This window comes from Meriones unguiculatus, chromosome 15, assembly GCF_030254825.1.
Source record: "Meriones unguiculatus strain TT.TT164.6M chromosome 15, Bangor_MerUng_6.1, whole genome shotgun sequence".
NCBI lineage: Eukaryota > Metazoa > Chordata > Mammalia > Rodentia > Muridae > Meriones > Meriones unguiculatus.
The window spans coordinates 37,121,482-37,141,371 of record NC_083362.1 but is presented as its reverse complement, the minus strand read 5'-3'; the positions used below and the strand labels follow the sequence as shown (position 1 = coordinate 37,141,371).

The 19,890-nt window shown below is 44.7% G+C and overlaps 1 protein-coding gene across 5 annotated transcripts in view; it reads right to left on the bottom strand.

Moving 5' to 3' along the window:
• Myo1b (myosin IB) overlaps positions 1-19,890 on the bottom strand; it is a 158,949-nt gene that overhangs the window by 100,316 nt on the left and 38,743 nt on the right. For all 5 annotated transcript variants that reach the window (XM_021643028.2, XM_060368350.1, XM_060368351.1 and 2 more), the window contains one exon: positions 9,511-9,626. In XM_021643028.2, coding sequence (XP_021498703.1) covers positions 9,511-9,626 — 116 coding nt within the window. The remainder of the gene's footprint in view (positions 1-9,510; positions 9,627-19,890) is intronic.

The following is a 19,890-nucleotide window of genomic DNA, read 5'->3' as shown; positions in this document are numbered from 1 at the left end:
CTGAGTTCTGTGAGGAGCTGTAGAAAATTCTCAAAACAAAAGGGGCAAGGTGACCACAGAAAAAGAAGCATGCCCCATCAGGACACCCCCGTTTACAGAGCATCAGAAATGGGGATGTCTTGTTGGACTACCGGTAAAGTCCATGCTCTTTCTGAGTAGCTGAGAGTCAGAGCCACCTGGATTATTAGACATCAGAGAACCTAACGGTGCCGGGGAAAATCACACACTCTGGCGTCAGAAACGGTACTTCCTCCACATGTACAGTCAACATGGCAATTCCAGGGCTCAGCATGGCTCAGCGCTGCCCTTTAAGTGGAATAAGAGAGCAGGACAGGACACTCCGTACTTCCTTAACCAACAGTCTTAAATGCAAAACTGGGGAGTGGGAGCTCAGGCTCTTGCTTCCAAACAGTGAACACCCGACTCATGACAGCCAAACATGGGTGAAGAACAAAAGCCAGGAAATAAAACAGCGCCCTGGAGAACACGCGCACCAGAGGCATTCAAAGGCCAACTAAAAACTTTCCCGAGTAGATCTGCACCCCCCAAAAGTTATTGATTTAATTACATGGAGTGAAGGTTCCGTCTGTATATGGCATATGGTACCTGGCAGGCATTCAAAGAGCATGCGAATGACAGACTCAACGCTGTTCCTTCCGCCTGAAGAAGGCCTCTCTGACCCTGCAACGCTCTTCTGTATACATGTAACAAGCTCATTCCTCAAGAGTCCACTGCCCCGCCTCCTAAGACCTTCTCCCTAGGGCCGAGCCATTTCTAGTACACTTAGACATTTTAGCCCTCTGTAATGACATGAATGGAAGAGGACAAACCAGGATGCACCCGGTTTTCTGTGGCCTTTCTTCACCTTCTGCAGTCATTGATTTATTGGTGTCTTCTGCACCAGACCGTGTACCCTTCAAGACAAACTCATCACCACATCCACAGAACTCAAACATACTAGGGACACTGAATTGTGTTTACTGGGAGTGTGTTCAAGTCCTTCCACTCAATGACTTTGCATTTCTCAAAGGCTGCAAGGGTGGCAGGAAGGCACACCCTGAATCTCAGAGCAACAACAAGCCCCTTCTTCGGCTGGCATGCTGGTGCCTGCTCCCCTTCATGTGGGTTTGAACCCTAGCCTCAACTCTCAGTTCTGAGTCTCCCAAATGTGGACCCCAAACTCACTTTGCTGATCTCCCCAGAACGGATGGGGACCAGTGCTGGCCAGCCTCTATCCTGACAAAATCCAACTCTGTCACACAAGTCCCAGCCACACACCACAGCAAGACAGCTTCTTAAGCAGCAAGCTGCTCTCTGAGCATCATGCTGGCCCCACATAGAATAAGTAACTGTAATCTTAAAACAAAACTAGCCCTGGGAAAGTAGCAGACACCTGGGCAAAGGTTTGAGATTCAAAGATTCAGTTTGTGGAGCATTTTCAGAAGTGGAGTATTTATTAGGCCGAGAGACATTGCTATGGACCTAGCATCGGGAGGCTGTTATGGTAGCAGCTAACTTCTGACTGACTTTCTGCACTGCAAAAATGACGCTAGTCTCTGGGGAGAACTTTTCTAATCTCTGGTTGTTCTAAGCCAAGCAAACATCTCCAAAGATGGAAGTCAAACACGGGGTCTGCCTTCTGATTACTATGACCCATAACAGTAATGTAAAAATGTAAAAGGATGGTTTTGGCCATTTCCAAGATGGCACTGTTATGAGCGAGATGCTACTCTGAAGTGTCTGACACAGAGAGTGAGTCAGCACTCTGAATCCTCCCTGCACAAGTGACACACACGTCAGAAACACAGAGCCAGCCATCTACCGGTTCATAGGGTCTCAGAGACTGTGACCCCAAAGATACACTGTAAGGCCACCATTGAAACAGCTTTGTCTTCTCTCATGAATGAGTCTCACTCCCTCCCCTCTTCCCTGTCCCCCTCCTAGCGGGTGGTGTGGAAGATGTCTGCCTCTGAGTACATCAAGTCAAAATGTTATCTTCCCAGTGAAATGTGAATTTTGTTCTGTTTGTGCTGCATCCCAATGCCTCAAAGAGAGCCTGAAGCACAGCAAGTGCTCATTAAATATTTACTCGGTGTGTGAACATTTCTAAAGCGGGTAAGCAGACAGCATGACAGACAGGAAAGGACAACCATCTTCCTACAGATAGCCTACTAGAAGGGACTAGAGCAACAAAAGCTTTATTTGCTCCAAAAGTAAAATGACAGCAGCAATACAGTAACTTTAGCAATACCCGACCCCTACCCACACTCCTTAGGAAAAGATCTCTCTCCACACCCACGTATCCTGACAACCTTGACAAGAATATAGAATGTAACTGAGAAGTTCTTACTACATGCTGTGCCATAGGAAACGTATTGGTCATATGTAAGGGGCACTGCCCAGGTCTCTTACAGGACCCTTAACCTAAGCTCTGCACGCCCAACTTTATCACTTCCACATTCTGAGATACAATCAGAATGTTGTTTATAACATTTACCTGGCTCGCCTGGAGAGCAATGAAATGACAGGTCAACCCAGGGTTCAGGACACATAGGCACCCTTGCTGTGTCATTCTACAGGCACATAGTCCTGAAAGGCTCATTTTGATGCAAACAGAGAGGTCAAAGGTTACAGGGATATGTCTGTATGACTGACATTAGCACCATCTAAACTCTCCCAACTACTGACTTCTGAGTTTTATAGGTGAGAGTAATAAAAAAATTTTCAAAGCCTTAAATCGTTTTTTTCAAATTTTCAAAATTTCTACTTGTGTACTTCAAATAGTGCTTGCAGATCTTACTGTAATATGAACAATAATACCAATTTACAAAAGAAGTTGTTATATTTGGTTATTAATATTTACTATAGATATATCTTTTAGTAAAGCCGTGGTTTTCCTAAACCAGCTGTATACCCAAATCACCACACAGAGACTGTTATTTATTTAATTAACCTAGAGCACAATGCTGGGCAATAGTTACTCCATCCTAAACCTACAAGTCCGCACAGTTTCCTACCATTCCGATTCACCCATTATACTTGCTTTTAGTGATATCTTAGGTCCAGTTCATTTCTCCATGTGGTTCTAAGACCTCTCCTGCCGATTCTCCTCCTCCCTCTCTCCTGCTTCCTTCTTCCCCCTTCCACCCCGGACCAGGATTACCACCCTATCCTCTCCATTGCTCAGCATTTTGTTTGGTTGTTTTAACTGACAATTTAGAGAACAAATGGTGGCATGTTTACACAAACTTGAGACAGAGAATAAGCATCACAATGCAATGTCTAGATTGAAACCAAATAATGAGAGAGAGAAATCAGCATTTGAATGAAAGAGGTAAATTATATACATTCCAAAAGAACATTATGCCAACAGGATGTGTTTCTGCTCTGTCCTAGACTGTGACCATCAGGGAGGGATACGGCAGGAGCATGATATATTCAGCCTTTTAATGGTGAGTTCCCTCCACGAGGTTGATGGAAAGTATGAACAAAGAAAATGAAACACCTAAAAATACTTAGGGTTGAAGGACATTATAAGACCATATTGACTTTTGATAAAAATGATTATCTTTTATCATGGTCCATGACATCTGAACAGAGGACCCAATATCCTATGAAGAACTTGTTTTCAATTACATCTCCGCTATGGGACAAAGCAAAATGGAATAAAAAATTGTCTAAAATTCCTTTTGCTTTCTAGTTATTGAGCTCTTGCAGAAAGAGTAGGAGGAGCCACCGAGGTGAACAGAATGTGCGTCCTAACCTACAGATCCAAAAGGATGACACTGGGGGCTGGAAAGGCGGCTCTGTGGTTAAGAGCACTGACTTGTCTTCCAAGAGACCTGGGTTTGATCCCCAGTACCCACATGGCCGCTCACAACCATCTCTAAATCTAATACCAGTGGATCCGGAGCATCTTTTGAACTCTGTGGGCACCAGGCATGCACACACATACATGCAGACAAGATACTCAAACAGAGTAAATAAATCTACAGAAAAAAAAAAATTGGACACAATTAAGCACAGAGACAAAGGGACGATGTAAGGTTCCATGGGCAATTCTCATAACTCAGAGGAGGGTCACCAGGATCTAACCATAAAGTAGGATTTAACAATCAACACAGTGCCTGGGTCAGAAACAGAGAGACAGGAATGGCCTTGCTCAAAGGTTGGTTCCATGAGGAAGAGCAGGATTTGAGGTTAGAGGAAGCTGAACCACAGAGGATCTTGAAAAGTAGGCCAAAGAACCTGTTTAGACAGAAGTTAGCTGGAAGCTCCTACAGGCTGCCCAGAGGGAAGACAGCATGGGCTGATTACAACAAATCTGCTTGACGGTGGGCGATAAAGAGCAGCAACGGCAGGAAGATCAAATATCAACTGACAGAAGTCCAGTGGGCCTGGTAACTAAATCCCTGTGGACGGTCCATCCCAGTGCTGTTCTAGCAGAGTGGGAGGAGCCAAGACAGTCCAGTTCTTGCCCTCTTCTCTTCCTCCTCCTTGTTTCCATGTATAAAGTTTGAGAACTGGAGTGGTTCTCTGGGGATCCAGCTACTGATTTGTCTGAAATGTACCACGTCCTCCTTGGGAAACCATGTAAGAACTATCACAAAAGAATTTTTACATCACATTAGAAAGAAACCACAGCTCCCAGAAGAGGCCACCCAAGAACCCCAGGCTCAAACGTGTAGCTTCTTTACAAAGGGGATGGTACTTTCCTTCAAGAGAGCTGAATGTTTAAGGGACCAAACTCTCCAGAAATGCAGCAGCACACTGTTTTCAGAAGGACTTTGGGGAAATTGTCCTATTTTATCCACTTATATATGTCTTACATGGAATGGAAAGTAAGTTTGTTTGTTTGTTTGTTTCAAGACAGTTTCTCTGTGTAGTCCTGGCTGTCCTGGAACTCACACTAGACCAGGCTGATCTTGAACTGAGAGGCCCGGCTACCTCTGCCTCCCAAGCGCTAGGATGAAAGGCATGTGCCACCACCTCTCAACTGGAATGTAAATATTTGAAATGATTGATTTTTTTTTTTTCAAAAAGATAAATCTGAGACACTTTCGAAGACAGGCATTATAAGAAAACACTTTTACAGACTTCAGTGAGCTCAAATTCACAATGTAATTTGGAGTGAGTTCACTGCCAAGCACCTCACCTGAGGCCACTTGTGTTGAAACCAACATGTTTTTGGTTTGTTTTTCATTTATTTAACTTTGTTATGATTATATGTGTGTTCATATGATAGACATGTGCCAGGGCACGTGTGTGGAGATCAGAGGACAGCTCTGTGGAGTCAGTCTTCCCCTCCCACCTTATGTGGATTGTGAGCGCTGACCTCAGACTTGTGTGAGGCTAAGCCATCTCGCCGACCAAACCAAAATCTTAAAACAATCAGAATGAAGGAGCATCAAGGTCCAAAGTCATATTATCACCACGTAACACAAAACTACCCTAGAACGCTGGCCCCAGTTGTACTACGAAGCCTGTTTCACGATCCTGTCAACAACAAACATTCACAGGGAGGAATGCAAGCAGATACAAACACCAAAGAAAGTGGGAAATGTCCCAGCATGGAGAGGGAGACAGTCTTTAGAAGGACATGGCCAAGTGTCTCACATCTTACTATTCTAATTCTCACTCCTTTCCAGCTGGGCCGTGGAACATCCGGTATCACGCCCTCTATATACACAAGATTATCTGACTATCGACTAGGTATTTCTTCCTCACACAAATCCTAAGCTAAAAATGACTTTCACATTGAGCAGAGAAAATTACCTTATTTCTCAGAGTTAAAGCTTCTTCTGGTGATTTGCTCAAGGCTGTAAATGAGAGCTTACACTTGAATGTAAGCTCTGTGTGATGCATTCTCGCTGTCCCCTCCCACACTGCAGATGCAAAAGCCAGACCTAACCTGCTGGATAACCCCAGAGCAACGCTAAACTGTCCGGAGAGCAACCGACCCGCCTGGGCCAAGAAGAGGCAAGAGAAGAGGCAAGAGAAGGTCAAATGACTCCTGAGATTTGAAGAGGGCACCAGAGCTGCTCTGGGGCAGAGGGAGAGCAAGGCATTGTAGGAGGCAGATGCCAAGCATGCAGAGATGCTGCAGTGGGAATGATGAGCGTGAGGGCTGGAGGCAGCCAGCATGGGGAGGCAGGCAGAGGCTGGCAAATATGCATGCCTTGGTGAAACCCATCACATTAAGGGCTCCATGGGCTGTGAAAATTATGCTTCTCTTCTCTTTGGCACACTAGGAGTCCTTGATTGCTGGTGGTACTATTTTCCACCGGGGTAGCAGTGCCACGCTGTCTCCTCCAGGAATGGTTCAGAGGCAAGGATAACGACAAACAGTCCAAGGCACGTCCCAGAACAGGCAGCTACCACATCAAAGCACTTCCAGAGCAGAGATCCAAAACTGCACATGGAAATGTGGCTTGCGGAGCAGGCAGTGGATGTAAGTGGAGGCATGATTATGGCGGGTGTGAGTCACGGGAACACAGGCAACCCAACAGAAATACACAGCAAGAAGCCCTGTCGAGAACAGGGCGGAGCTCATTTCCAGGTGAGGGGCAGGTACAAAGCACAGCAGGGCACTGCCACCAACAGACGCAATTCCCGCTAGCGATAGCCCCTACCCGAGAGGATTATTTCAAGAAGGAAGCGAGTTATAATATACGTAGTCTTCAGAGCAATGACAGCACAGGGTGAATCTCGGGCTGTACAGCTGGTATGCTCAGCATTGTTAGCATTACGGCAGAAGACTGTGGTAAAAAGCTTCAGCAGGAATGAACACCTTTTGCAAGTTCACGTTCACCACAGCGTGACGTGTAAGAACAGCCCGGGAGGCTATGTGAAGCTTGGGCTCCTGAGGTCAGGTTTTCCCTAGTATGGTCTTTCGAATAAGACCCTGGGAGATTCTGGAAGTTACTGCAAACATCGTACCCTGAGCATGCCTTCAATACAAATATTTAGGCACAAATAAAACATTTTGTTGCAAGGAACTAGAGAAATGATTTTATAAAAGCAATTTCAGATTTTTATTTTTCTTAAGGCACAGTGACATTACAAAATTGACTTCCAGAAGAAAATGGAATAACCAAAACCTACTTGATTGGCAAACTATAGAACGCTCAGTTTTTAGTAACTATTTTCGCATATTTAAATATTTAGTTCCTAAGAGCCCCTCTTGTGTCTATGAGACACCAAGAGAAATCAAGACAGTGAGATAGACAGACAGACTACAAGACAGTCTACTAGACATATATATGTGCACATATGTACAACACATTCCTTATTTAAAAGAGCTCATTTTTCATCAGAAGTGATAGAGCTGAACTTTAACCACAAGGAAAAGACACAGCTAAGACGTTAGCTATGGTTCTTCCACTTCAGTACTGAGCTCCTTGGCTTCAGACCATCTTTGTGAGCAGTTCTGTGATCCGAGGAGGCTGTGTGTCACCACCACTGTAGGCTGCACACTGGCATCCCTGTCATCCAACAACCAGCGCCCTCCTACCTATGACTGTGACAACCAAAACTTTCTTTAGACATCATCAACTTCTCAGTCACCCAAATCAGCCCTGGCTGGCGAGACTGTTGAATTTCTGAACTGCAGGATTCTAGTTTAACCATTTTCAAAAGCCTTTCCACGACCACACGATCCAAGGACAAATTAATCTTTTCCTCAGCCAAGACATCTCCTAAATATTTCCACATCAGAATTTCTACTCACAGAGAGTGAACAATGAACATGCGTGTCCATCTGTATGCATCTCATGGCGAGCTGAGGTTGCTTTTAACAAAGCATTTATTTTTGATGAGAGGATAAAGCCCCTTTGCTAAAGGCTAAGAGTAATGATGGGGTCAACCACAGCCCGGCCTTACACAGCCCTGCACACTCCTCTAGGCCCCTCTGTAGGCATCAGTCCTAGTCCAGCATCAGCAACAGTATCTTAAATCTACAAGCAGCAGTCTGTCACATACAAGCCTCCTATCACGGTTAACAACACTCTTTCCAAGTCACCACGAGCTACTTAATGCAACTGAACAGTAAGAATTCTGGAAAAGCACTCACGTAGCCACAGAGGAGGGGCAGGAAATGTTTCTGCTCAGGCAAAACTAGAGGAGCCTGAGGCTCTCAGCTCATTACACAATTTGGCCCAAACAAAATCTTTCTTTTAACTCAACAGTGGACACAAGAATGTAAAGGGTGAACAGGTTCCTTTGGGTACAAGTGAGTAGAACATAACTAGAGGAATAAAAGGGTTTTAGTGTTGAGATTTTGCTGAATATGCCTTACTTTTTTTCTTGCTTTTTCAGACCTTTTTTTAATGTGAGCAACTAAAAATCTAGTGATCCAAATCTGTTGCTGATTCATCAAACATAAGAAAACTTCTGGTAAGTTTACTTTATAAGTATGTTCAGCAGTATCTCCGGTCAGGGCTGATTTGGGTGACTGAGAAATTGATGATGTCTAAAGACAGTTTTTTGGTTGTCACAGTCATGGATAGGAGGACGCTGCTGGTCACTGGATGACAGGGACGACACTGTGCAGCCTACCGCAGTCTACAGATCACAGAACTCTGCTCACAAAGTCGTCTGAAGCCAAGATGCTCAGTACTGAAGCAGAAGAACCAAAGCTAAACCGTACCTAATGTGGTATGCTAACCATTCCTAACTGTACAAAACAAAATACTAGTCGTGTAAGTGAGCAAAAACATGCTAGTATCTCTTTGCATGTCACCTTAAGAGCTTGGGAAGGACTGTGTGCTTTACCAGCCACGTTCTTCAGGAAAACCAACTGGTGGCAAAGTCAGGAAAATGAATCAGCTTGTTCCACACACCTGCTGAGCAATGTCCTTGGAAGTTAGGTATAAGAGTACTGTGGTCCTTTCACCCAAACACTAGTTTAACTCAACACTTGAGATCTTTCTTGGCTCAAAAAAGACAATGAAAATGTTAGCTGGGCTCTGGCTTTTTTGTTTTGGGTTGCTGGTTTTTTGTTTTTGGGGGTTTTTTGTTTGTTTGTTTGTTTGTTTTTTGTTTTTTGGGTTTTTGTGTGCGTATGCTGTTGTTCTGTTTGTTTCTTTGGTTGGTTGGTTGGTTTGGATTTTTTCAAGACAGGGTTTCTCTGTGTAGCCCTGGCTGTCCTAGAACTTGCTCTGTAGACCAGGCTGGTCTTAAACTCACCTAGATGCCCCTGTCTCTGCCTCCTGTGGCTGGGAAGAAAGCGTGTGCTCCCAGCCCCCAGCAGCAAGACTCTCATAAACAACGCGCATGCCTGTTTTACGCGCAAAGCTAATCAGGAGCCACTGCTGCTCAGACTTTGCAGCAGAAATCTTCTACCTGAAATATTTGTCTTATTTTTAAGGCATTAACTATTAACTTCAACATTCTTTTCAGTGATCTAAAAACCGGAAGAAGGAAAAAAAACATTGTCCAGTGATTCAAGGAGATATCTGAATACATCTGTCAATTCTGCACTAAAGTAAAAAGTTTTCAAGCCATACTTACATGTGAGGGCTCAGCTCATAAAAATTTCTGTTTCTGTAATCTTCCACTTTCTCAGGCGAATAAATGGGCAAAGACCGGTAGGGGTTAACAGATATAACCACACTCCCAATGTATGTCTGTAAAAGAGAAGAAAAAAAAGAAATAATATGCTAACATATTTGCATTTGAACATCTCAAACTTCATTGTGATATGGTTTCATTGTTTTGAAACCAACACTTGTCCTACTGTTCCACCACAATCTTTTTGTTTGTTTGTTACTTTTTTTTTTTTTTTTTGAGACAGGCTTTTCCTGTGTAACCTTGGCTGTCCTGGAATTCAATCTGTAGACCAGGCTCACCTTAAACTCACAGAGATCCACCTGCCTCTGCCTCCCTGAGTGCTGGGATTAGAGGCGTGTGACACTGCTGCCTGACTATTCCACCACAATCTTAAACCTTCAACAACCCTGTGCCTCTCTGAAGACAGGTGGCCAACAATGCACGCTCATTTTGCTCATAAATGAAAAGCACAAACTTGTGCACTGAAAATGTTTCAAGATAAATCTTGACATAACTTTATGACTCTGCACAAGAACTCATCAAGGCCCTATCATCCTTGCCAAAATCCCGTAACTACTGCTCACTGTGAGCCAGGGCCACGTTCTCCCTGGAGCTGCTCACAGCTGGTACTTCCACTCAACTTCGTCTTTCTGCTTTAAAGCAAGCACTGGGCATCCAGCACTAAGCATCGGGCACTGACCATACAACTACTCAGCCCGTGATCTACCTAAGGTAAGGGCTTTTGAGGGCTGCCCCTCTGAAGCCTGCCGTCTACATACACGACTTAGCACAGAACCCACGGTTAGCCTTGGAAATACACAAACAGCAGCGTTTCATACTGTATAGAAAACATGTAATTTCTGAGGGAACACACTACACATTTAGTGTTGAATTTACATTTAGTGTTAAATCTGAATGTAGTTCCTGATCAATGCTGTATTTTAACAGACGCTCATGAACTCCAGGCTACAAACTAGAACTCTCTTCCTTTGTACTTCAACTTTCCATCGCTGGCCTCGCCAGTAAGATTACGGTAGTCGTTTGTGCAATGCTTAGCACAGTATCACACGCAATGTCTACTTAACGGTAAACTCATCTCGGGAGCTCTGGTTTTCCTTAGTTTCAACATCATAAAGACAGAAGGGAGATAAAAATGCCAACAAACTATACATGTGATAGAAACTTTGAAAAGGGAACCAGTGAGATGGCCCAGCCATTAAAAGGGTTTACAATCAAGACATGAACTCTACCCAAGGGACCCACATACACCGTGAAAGAAGAGAACTGACTCTTACAAGTTGTCCTCTGTCCTCCATATGTGCCCCACTACATGCCAATGTGCGTAACACACACACAAATAAAATGTCATTTTGAAAAGAGGCGTTTTAAAAGGAGCGTAGAGACGGCCCAGCCAACAGCCTCACTTTTCTAATCAACAGTTAACATTTCTAGGACAAGTTCTCCAGTACTGGCACCCTGAGAGGCATGGAGATGAAAATCAAACAAAATAAAGGGCAAGGAAACAAGAGAAACATTCTGCAATGCTTTTATACGAGCCGCAATGACTTTAATACAAAAAAACCCTTCCCGATGTGGGCAACAAATCATTTTCCGTACGTTTAACCTTTATGAACATAATCTAATCAAAAGCAGAAAAGCTGTCACTGTTAGAGATAACTGCATTTCCATACAGTGTGTTCCTGAATTCTGTCGTCAGGACCCAATTACACTGGCCTGACAGAGAATGACTACAGCTCCCTAGTCCCAATCAGACAAGACTTTATTAACACTCTGAATGCTCCTCACACCAGTGCTCTGTAGAACAGGTGAACGGAGATGTTTAAAATGGAAACAACAGCTTCTAACACACAATGGCTACACCACAGACACGAAAACGTGACCACTGGTCACGGCATCAGTATTTATTGAGCAAATGAAGAGCTTTCCTTACTTGCATCTTTCTCCTTTTGTAAAAATAAAGATAAAATTAAGTATACAATTTTGTTGCCAGCAGAGAAGCCTGCTCTCAACTGAGTTGGCTCTTTCAAACCAAACTTCACAATGGTGAGCTGTGATAAAAATCTGCCGCTGCGGCATTCTTGCAGAGAGAACAAAATGCTGCCTCAGTTTCAACATCAACCCCCCCATCCCCCAGTGACAAGCAACTTTCTTTCTATTGGTAACTTTCATGCATACTGAATTAGCTGTGCTGCAGCCCCCTGCTCTGTCCCTGCCCCAGAACAGGACCAACCCACCGAGGTGGCTCGGTCTCTTTAACTGAGTGACTAGCTCACCCCAGCTCAACTGTCAACAAGAACATGCACCATACAGTCCATTACATTTGTGTTGACATGCGATACCGAAGTCACTATACACCGCGGTCACTGCTTTATGAAGCCTTAGGCCATGTGCTGCCTTAAGCGATATCCTTTCTCTTCAGCTTCCTGCCCGACTGTGGGAGCTGCCTGCAAATATGGGCAGAAAAGTTTCTTCCACCAGTACACATACCCACTTTGAAACATGGAGAGTGTTTCAAAGGGACGTGTTTATTTTCCCAGCCTCTGATTCTGGACTTGGTCTGATCAAAGAGACATTAACAAATGAGACTCTGGCAGAGATCTGAAAACCATGTGTGGACTGGGATGTGCCAATGCCCGTACAGCTGTCCTGTGCTCTTGATGAGAAGGAGCCTGAGCTATTCAAATGGAGAAGTTAGACGGGGCTGGGAAAAGCCCTACAGCCCTGGGTCCTGCCCTATACAGAATGAGCCGTCCCAAACCACTGCTTCACAGAAGCCACCAGACACTTGGAGCCATAGGACTGACCCCGGGTGTGACCAGGAACATACACAAAGCTAAATCAGCCTAAACTGCTTTTCCAGAGAGCTGTGAGCCAAGAAGATTGTCACTTAGCCATTAATTTCTGAAAATGGTTTGCTCGACCACACCAAGAACTGAGAACACCAACAACTCGGAACAAACCCAAAAAGGACCCAAGCAGGACAAGGCACATTAACCTAAGCAGACATCAAAGTAACCATACTCCCCATGTTACCAGACTCAGCAGGGTCAGAGCCTGGGTCCCAACAAGCCAGTTAAACAAGCAAGCAACCGTGAAAAGCAGGAAAAGGAACCTTATGGGAAGAAGAAGAAAGAAGTCCAGTGACAAAGGCATTCCTTCAAAGACACACCCATGCAGGCAAGCACCCAGGCGCAGTGTTCCTCTGTGGGGTCTTAACATGAGGGTATTGTTTAAATAGCAGACAGTCCCAGGCACAGAGCAGCCAAGTCCACACCATTGTTTGGGCTAGATGATCTCTCCAGCAGAGTCGTCTGACAAGTTCTTAGGGCAGTGTGAAATCTCTTTCCTGGAGACAAGTTCCTCCTTTTGAAATCAAGCTTCAGCCTTCTCCCTGCATGAGATTCCTGGAGAAATTTCAATTTCTTGGAGACAATTGTTTTACTAGCCAGAGGGAAGCTGACACGTGTCTCTTTAGAATAACCTTATCTCTGCCAGGCTGGTCACATCCATTCTGCTTCACCTCTGTGCCCTCCTAAGAGGCTTGCCTTCTACCAGGATTTCTGTCCTTGCTGCTGAGGGCTTTCATCCTTGAAGGTTCTATAGCCAAAGACTTAAAAATCCCGCTGGTTGCAGTAGGAAGCATTAAGTTTCCAGTCTTCCTTTGACACACACAATACAGTCCTGGAAACAGCTGACTGCCTGGGTGGGACTAACATTCATTCAACTCTGGTTTTAGGATGCGCATAGTATACTCACGGAAATGCAGATTAAACCATTCTAAAGATTAGAGGAATGATGGGGCAGTTTATTTCTACATCAATGAAAATTTGGACTTAAACGTTTATCACTGGCATTTTGTTACTGCATCGCACTCTCAAAAGAAGAGGAAGTTCATTGCCAAGCAGAGACTTCCGCCATCATACAAGGTGATGAGTTTGGTCACTGGCATATGTGGCCGACCTCCAACATCTATGTCAGGTGAAAGAAAAGGGAAAAAGAGAGGAAGGAGAGAGAAGGGAACAAGAGAGAACAAGTGAAGGGAGAAGAGGGAAGGGCCGGCCCTGTATAAAAGGCACTCTCAATTAGCAGACTCCCCTTCACTTCTCCAGGGCAGACATTTAAATCAAGAATGTGCAAACACTCCTTAGCCAAAACCATCTCCAGATGCATGTCTGAAGTACCTCTCCTGCTCCAAACAGATGCTTGCGAACAGCAAACACAACCTGACGGTTTTGTGCCTGCAGTGAAACTGACCTCTTTTCTGGAGGACAGTCAGCCTAGCTGCCTTCCCTCTCCAGAGAAGAGCCCCTGCAGTCAGAGCTTTGTTATCTATCCCGTGAAGATTCCTCACAGAGCTACTCCTCAGAGACTATCTCACAGAGACCAGCCACAGCTTTTAAAAAGATCCCAGGTAAACTCTGGCATTATAGGCTTGAATAAACCTAGCTTAGGCATAGGGGTTGGAAGTCCTGACTCTACTGTTAAACAGTGGACAGTGGATAACTTCATAGAATTTACATTCCATAACGCATACTGTTTACAGAATGCTTATGTGCTTGCCATGGGTTTGGTGCTTTGATATGGAATCTCATTTAATACTCAGAACTTCAAGGGGGAATTAGTGGTAGTCCCTCTGTGGATATGAGGAAACCAAGACAGGAAGAAGCTAAGAATGTGCCTAGCTTTACACAAAACTGAACATCTATCAGAAAACCTGGAGCCACACTTCACCCAGCACTCCACAGAGACTGAAAGCAGTCTCATCACACTAGTGGGTGTGGTGGAGAGTGTGAAGGCTCAGACACTGGCATCTCATCATCTCACCCCTTCGCCACATGGTGACTTTGGATTTCAGAACTGCTCTTGCACTGCCTGCCTTGAAACTCTGCAGTCTGGTTCCTCCCTGCTGCCCTCCCCCTCTCCTCCCCTCCTCTCTTCTAACTCCTCCTCCTCCTTCCTCCCCTCCTCTCACCATCCTTTTTCCTGTCCTCCCTTCTTAGTTACAGGCTGCTCAGCTTTGCTGTAGAGCAACCCTTCTGGTTGAAGCCTCCTGACAGTGAAAAGGGAAGAATTCTAATGCAATGAACATCACTGTTGATAAAGTTGCCAAGATAATTTTTTTCTTTCTTTTTAAGATTTTTTTGAAACTTTACATACGTGTGTGTACACCTTGGGGTATGTGAGTGCACAACATGTGTGTCGGTGCCCTCAGAGGTCAGAAGATGTTGCCAGGTCCTCTGCAATAGTATCAAGTACTCTTGGCCACTGAGTCTTCTCTCCAGCTCCATATATTTCCTCTTTTATACAGATATCAGGCTGTAAGATGTGAACACATATGGCTTTGGGGAGGGTCTTGTTGCTCTCTGGATGTTTTCTGAGAATCTCACAAACAAAAACATTTGTCTACAGTGAGGCCATCCTACAGCCCCGCATCCTCATCATCTAGATTTTCATCTACTGAGCCCTGGTGGACGCTGCTCAGGGACCCTGTGCTCTCACTCAGCGTCCTCGGACCTTCAAACCCACCAGAGTGGATCTGATTGCCCTAAAGCAGTGAAGCTGGAGAGCACACGTTCCCGCTCCCAAACCTCTTACTTTCCTCCTGAGAACCCTCTTTCTCTTGATGCTTGTGCTTAAAATCTACATTTTTCAATACATTCTAACACTGTTGCATACTAGCTCATCCTGAAATTCTCTTCCAGGTGAAGGCAAGAATCCTGGGTTTATATTAAGTGGAGATCTCTGAAATGAATCCTTCAGACAGCTGCAAAAAAACAACACAGAGCAGTACCCCTGTCCCCATAGACACTAACTTATCGCTCTGCCTCTTTATTTTAGGAATGAATTTGATTTTTTTTCTTTTGCATGCCTGTGGAGATCCTTAAAAATTCAACCCAGGCACATTAGAGTGTTGGCAAATAATATGCACTTAAGTACCTTTCTACTTAGCTCTCAGCAAACCCACATGACGCAGTCACAGATGCTTATCTAAATGGTCACAGGAGTGGAGTACGGTAGCCTGGCCGCTAGTCAGCACACATGTACTCAGGTGAGGAGCCAGGAGCCAGCTGTCTCGGTCTCCACAATCAACAGCTCTAACTCCGGGAGCCCTGGATTACATCCTCAGCATCTGTACAAGGAAGTACTCCTCTCCTGGGCAGAAGCCTCCCTCTAGACCATCCAGATGATGCTGAGGTCTTATGCTACCAGCAATGAACAAAAGGAAGAAAGGGATCTTCAAGTTACAGGAAAAACTTTCATCGACAGAAAAAACTTAATCCTCTCAACATAAGAGAAATAAATCAGGAGAGTGTCAGTTAACAGACAATTTTTACTTATATATATGATTGTGGCTTCAGAGCCCGTGAGAGAAGATGTGGGAGCCCTTTGAGCTTAAGTCTCCATGCCTGTGACTTCCACCTCTTAAGTAGGAATGGTTCAAAGTCAGGCTGGACCAGGACTCAGGTAAGAGCGGCCCATCACAGGACGACATAACCAAATTGAGTTCTGACTGCCAAATAAACAAGCAACACATTTATTAAGGGCCAATTTTACTTAAAACATCACGTGAAATATAAAATTCCCCCACACTATACATCCACGGCTTTCATAATATCGCTGAGATGAGTCTTCCACACAGAAAAACAAAGTTTCAGAGCTACTACTCTAGCCACTGCCGTAGATAAGAGGATGTTAGATTAACAGTCTAAATTAGTATCAGTAAACATGGATGGAGGAAGCTTCCTCTAAACTGCAAAGGGTCTAGGAAGGTCCGAAAAAAGGCAGAGGTCACGGCAGGTCTACAGGAGGAGGTTGACTTTAGAAAAGCAAAAGCAAGGAATGACATTTGAGATATTGGTTTTAGGTGGCAGTTACCCCTCGCCCCTGTCATCAGCTAAGTTAGCTGTCTCCTAACTAAAGCATGCACTATTAGGGTTTAAAACACGTATCTGTTCACCCGTGTTCACAGCAGCATCACTCTAAACAGTCAGACAGGGAAGCAACCCAAAGGAGCACTGACAGTACACATAAATGAACTGTAGCATATTCATAAAAGGGTTCACACTGCAGCATGCAGCCGCCTTTCGAGGACAGGGAATAGCATGGCTTCCCTCCAGACAAGATACCCAACCGGTAATTAAGCCTAGGATCACATCCTTAGCAGGGGAGGGCAGAGAAAGGGAAAGGAAGGATGGGAGAAAGGAGGAGGAGTTAGAAGAGGAGGGGAGAAATGGGGAGGACAGCAGGGAGGAATGAGACTGCAGAGTTTCAAGGCACGCAGTGCAAGAGCAGTTCTGAAATCCAAAGTCACCATGTGGCCAAAGGGGTGAGATGATGAAATGCCGGCATCTGAGCTCTCACGCTCCCCACCACACCCACTGATGTGCTCTCAATCTCTGTGGAGTGCTGGGTGAAGTGTGGCTCCAGGTTTTCTGACAGATGTTCAGTTTTGTGTGAAGCTAGGCACATTCTTAGCTTCTCCCTGCCGTTTCCTCGTGTATAACGGAGGGACTACCACTAATTCCTCCTGAAGATCTGAGTATGAAATGAGATTACGTATCAAAGCACCAAGCCCACAGCAAGCATTCCATAAATAGTACCTATGATGGTGGCATAAATTCCATGTGGGTCCACTGGAATCTACCGACAACTCTATAGCAAACAGCCAAGTCAGGGCTCCAACCCCTAAACCTCAGCTAAATTCACCCAGTAGACCTAGAATGCCAAAGTCACAAAGACTTCGACAAAATGGTGTTTGTTTACAGGAAAGGGCTCAGTTACCAGACCAGCATGTGAGATACATTTAATGAAGCTAATACAAGATGGCACCATAAAACAAGCTCTTAGAATCCTCAGAAACAAAAACCATTCACTTCACTGTGAGGAATCCCCTCTCCTCTTAGGTCCTGCATCCTGCGAATCTGATTGGAAGACATAAACTATTATGAATCACAGCACTATTAAATGAACATCTGTGAGACTTCCCCAATTCTCTTGAAGAGATTCTTTGTCTTTGGTGTTTTGTTAGGAGATAAAGTGTAATCTACCAAAAGCTTTGGTTGTTTTACCATTCAAAACTGTGCAAAATTGTATAAGCCAAAAAGCTCCGCTCTTAGAAACATAATTCTGATATATATATGCCCGTGTCTAAGTAAGTTGCATATGTAACACATATACTATATATGTGTTGTTGAAATGAATTAGGCACACACACACACACCAATAATAATACCCTGTTTTTACAAGAAACTGGAGGCACAGGCTGAAATAACATACCCAAGGTCTCACATCAGGGGTAGATTCACACCAAGCTCTTTGATGCTAGAATGGCTGTGAATTGTTCCCCACACAACCCAGTGTACACATGGCCCCATAAACACCTATGACAAAGCTGCAGGAAAATCAGGACACAGCAAATCAGCTATGTGCCCAGACTGCTGCCCATTCTTGCTTCTTCTAAGCTGCTTTCTCTTTCTACTCCCAGCAGCCAGGCAGCTTCAAAGACTCCCGCAAGCCTGCTTGCACATGGCCCTCATGATCCCTTATGACATCACCAAACCACATCTTGCTTGCTGTTCTTATTTTTCCAGTATTTCTCAGTTTGAAAAACAAACCCATGTCTGTCCAGTATTTTTTTATCTTTTTTATTTATTTATCTAGTGCCTTAGGTTCCTGGCCTCAGATCAGATGTCCACAAATAAACTCAGAGGCCCGCAGACTGTGGCTGCAGATGAGATCTAGGCCTGCTGGTCTAGCCTGAGACATTCCTACCCTACCATCATGGCAGAATCTTTAGTTCCTGGGCTGTCAGTCATTTCAGACTATAAATTAAAGAACTATATATGAGTTCCATGGCACACTTAAATACCAGCTAAAAATATCAGCCCAGGCTGCCTTTAATTTAGAGCAGGGCAACACCCCACTGCCATATCATTGCTGAGACAAATTCTGAAAGGAGGTGGGATCTTCCAAATATATACTGTTCTCCAGACCCAACACAAGTCTTCTCTAGGGTCCATGTGGCCCTGAGTTGTTAGGTTCTCTCCTTGCTATAAGTCCCGAAAATAGTATTATGTGGCTAACTGGAAACAGAAATACAGTAAAAATAAAATCTATACAGTGAAGACAAAAGCAAGGGGGAAGCAGGAAAGACAGAAGTGGGAGAGAGGAGGCTGGCTGGCTGGGATGTGTCCCCCAAATCTGCACACTGGAAGCTTTATCCAGCATGCAGTTGTCAGGCTGGGGCATCATCCTCAGAAGACATTGGTGTAGTTGTCACCGGATGCAACTTCCTGGAGAGGGTTGTACAAAGTACCACCTGTCCCCACTGTCCCAATGCCCCCCGCCTGCCCTCTTGCCGTTCGGTCATCTCTGCATTTGTGCGTGCCCACTTTTCCTTTGCTATTTCTCCACCATGCTGCGATGGTGCCAGGCGCCCTCACCAGCCACCAGAACCACTTGTCAAATATCTCTTAGTCAAAAAACAAAAACAAAACAGTATTCAGTTGCAGCCAAAGAAAATGGAAATCTAATTTTTAAAAAATCCCAAATACTAAAACATTAAAGAAAAGCCATGGTGGGCTTCCCAGTCCCAAATACAGCCACACCACCTACAATCCATCCCACTCCCGCTGTGTACCAATCACCAGACTCAGAACTCAGTAAGATAAATATGTCCATCTCATAGACGTAAGAACTCAGTTTCTGACAATAGCACTGATGGTTGTGAGGGACTAAAATTTCAATTTTTGCTCTGTCTGCTCAAAGCCCATATCTTTCCCAGGATGCCATGCTATAGCTCACCTTCCACCCATTCCAGGGCAGAGCACAAAAAAGAAAATAACTTCTCTTTAAAAATTAGACTCAACATTAAAATTCTTCTATTCTGTAGATAAAGGAGCAGATCCATGTGTAACTGCACTGGTCCCACATGAGCTCAGCCAAATGGCGGTGGCTGTTGCTGTTGCTGCTGCTGCTGCTGCTGCTGCTGCTGCTGCTCCTCCTCCTCCTCCCCCTCCCCCTCCTCTTCCACATTGTTCTCATAAAGGAGAAGGACCACGAGGAGCCGTCAATCACTTGTGGTCCCCTTAATATGACAGACAACACTCGTTCCTCGAGATCGTCTATGCTTGTTTTTTTCTTGTCTTGTCTTGCTTTGTTTTGTTGGGGTGGCAGGGAGCCTGGGCTATCTTCTTGGTTGATGTCTCCTTGCTTTGATTTATGAGGAACGTGTCATGGTAACCCACGACTTGAGAACCCAAGGTCCCATGTGCGATAAGTCACTGTACCACTGAGTGCTCACTCAACACCGGCAAGAAC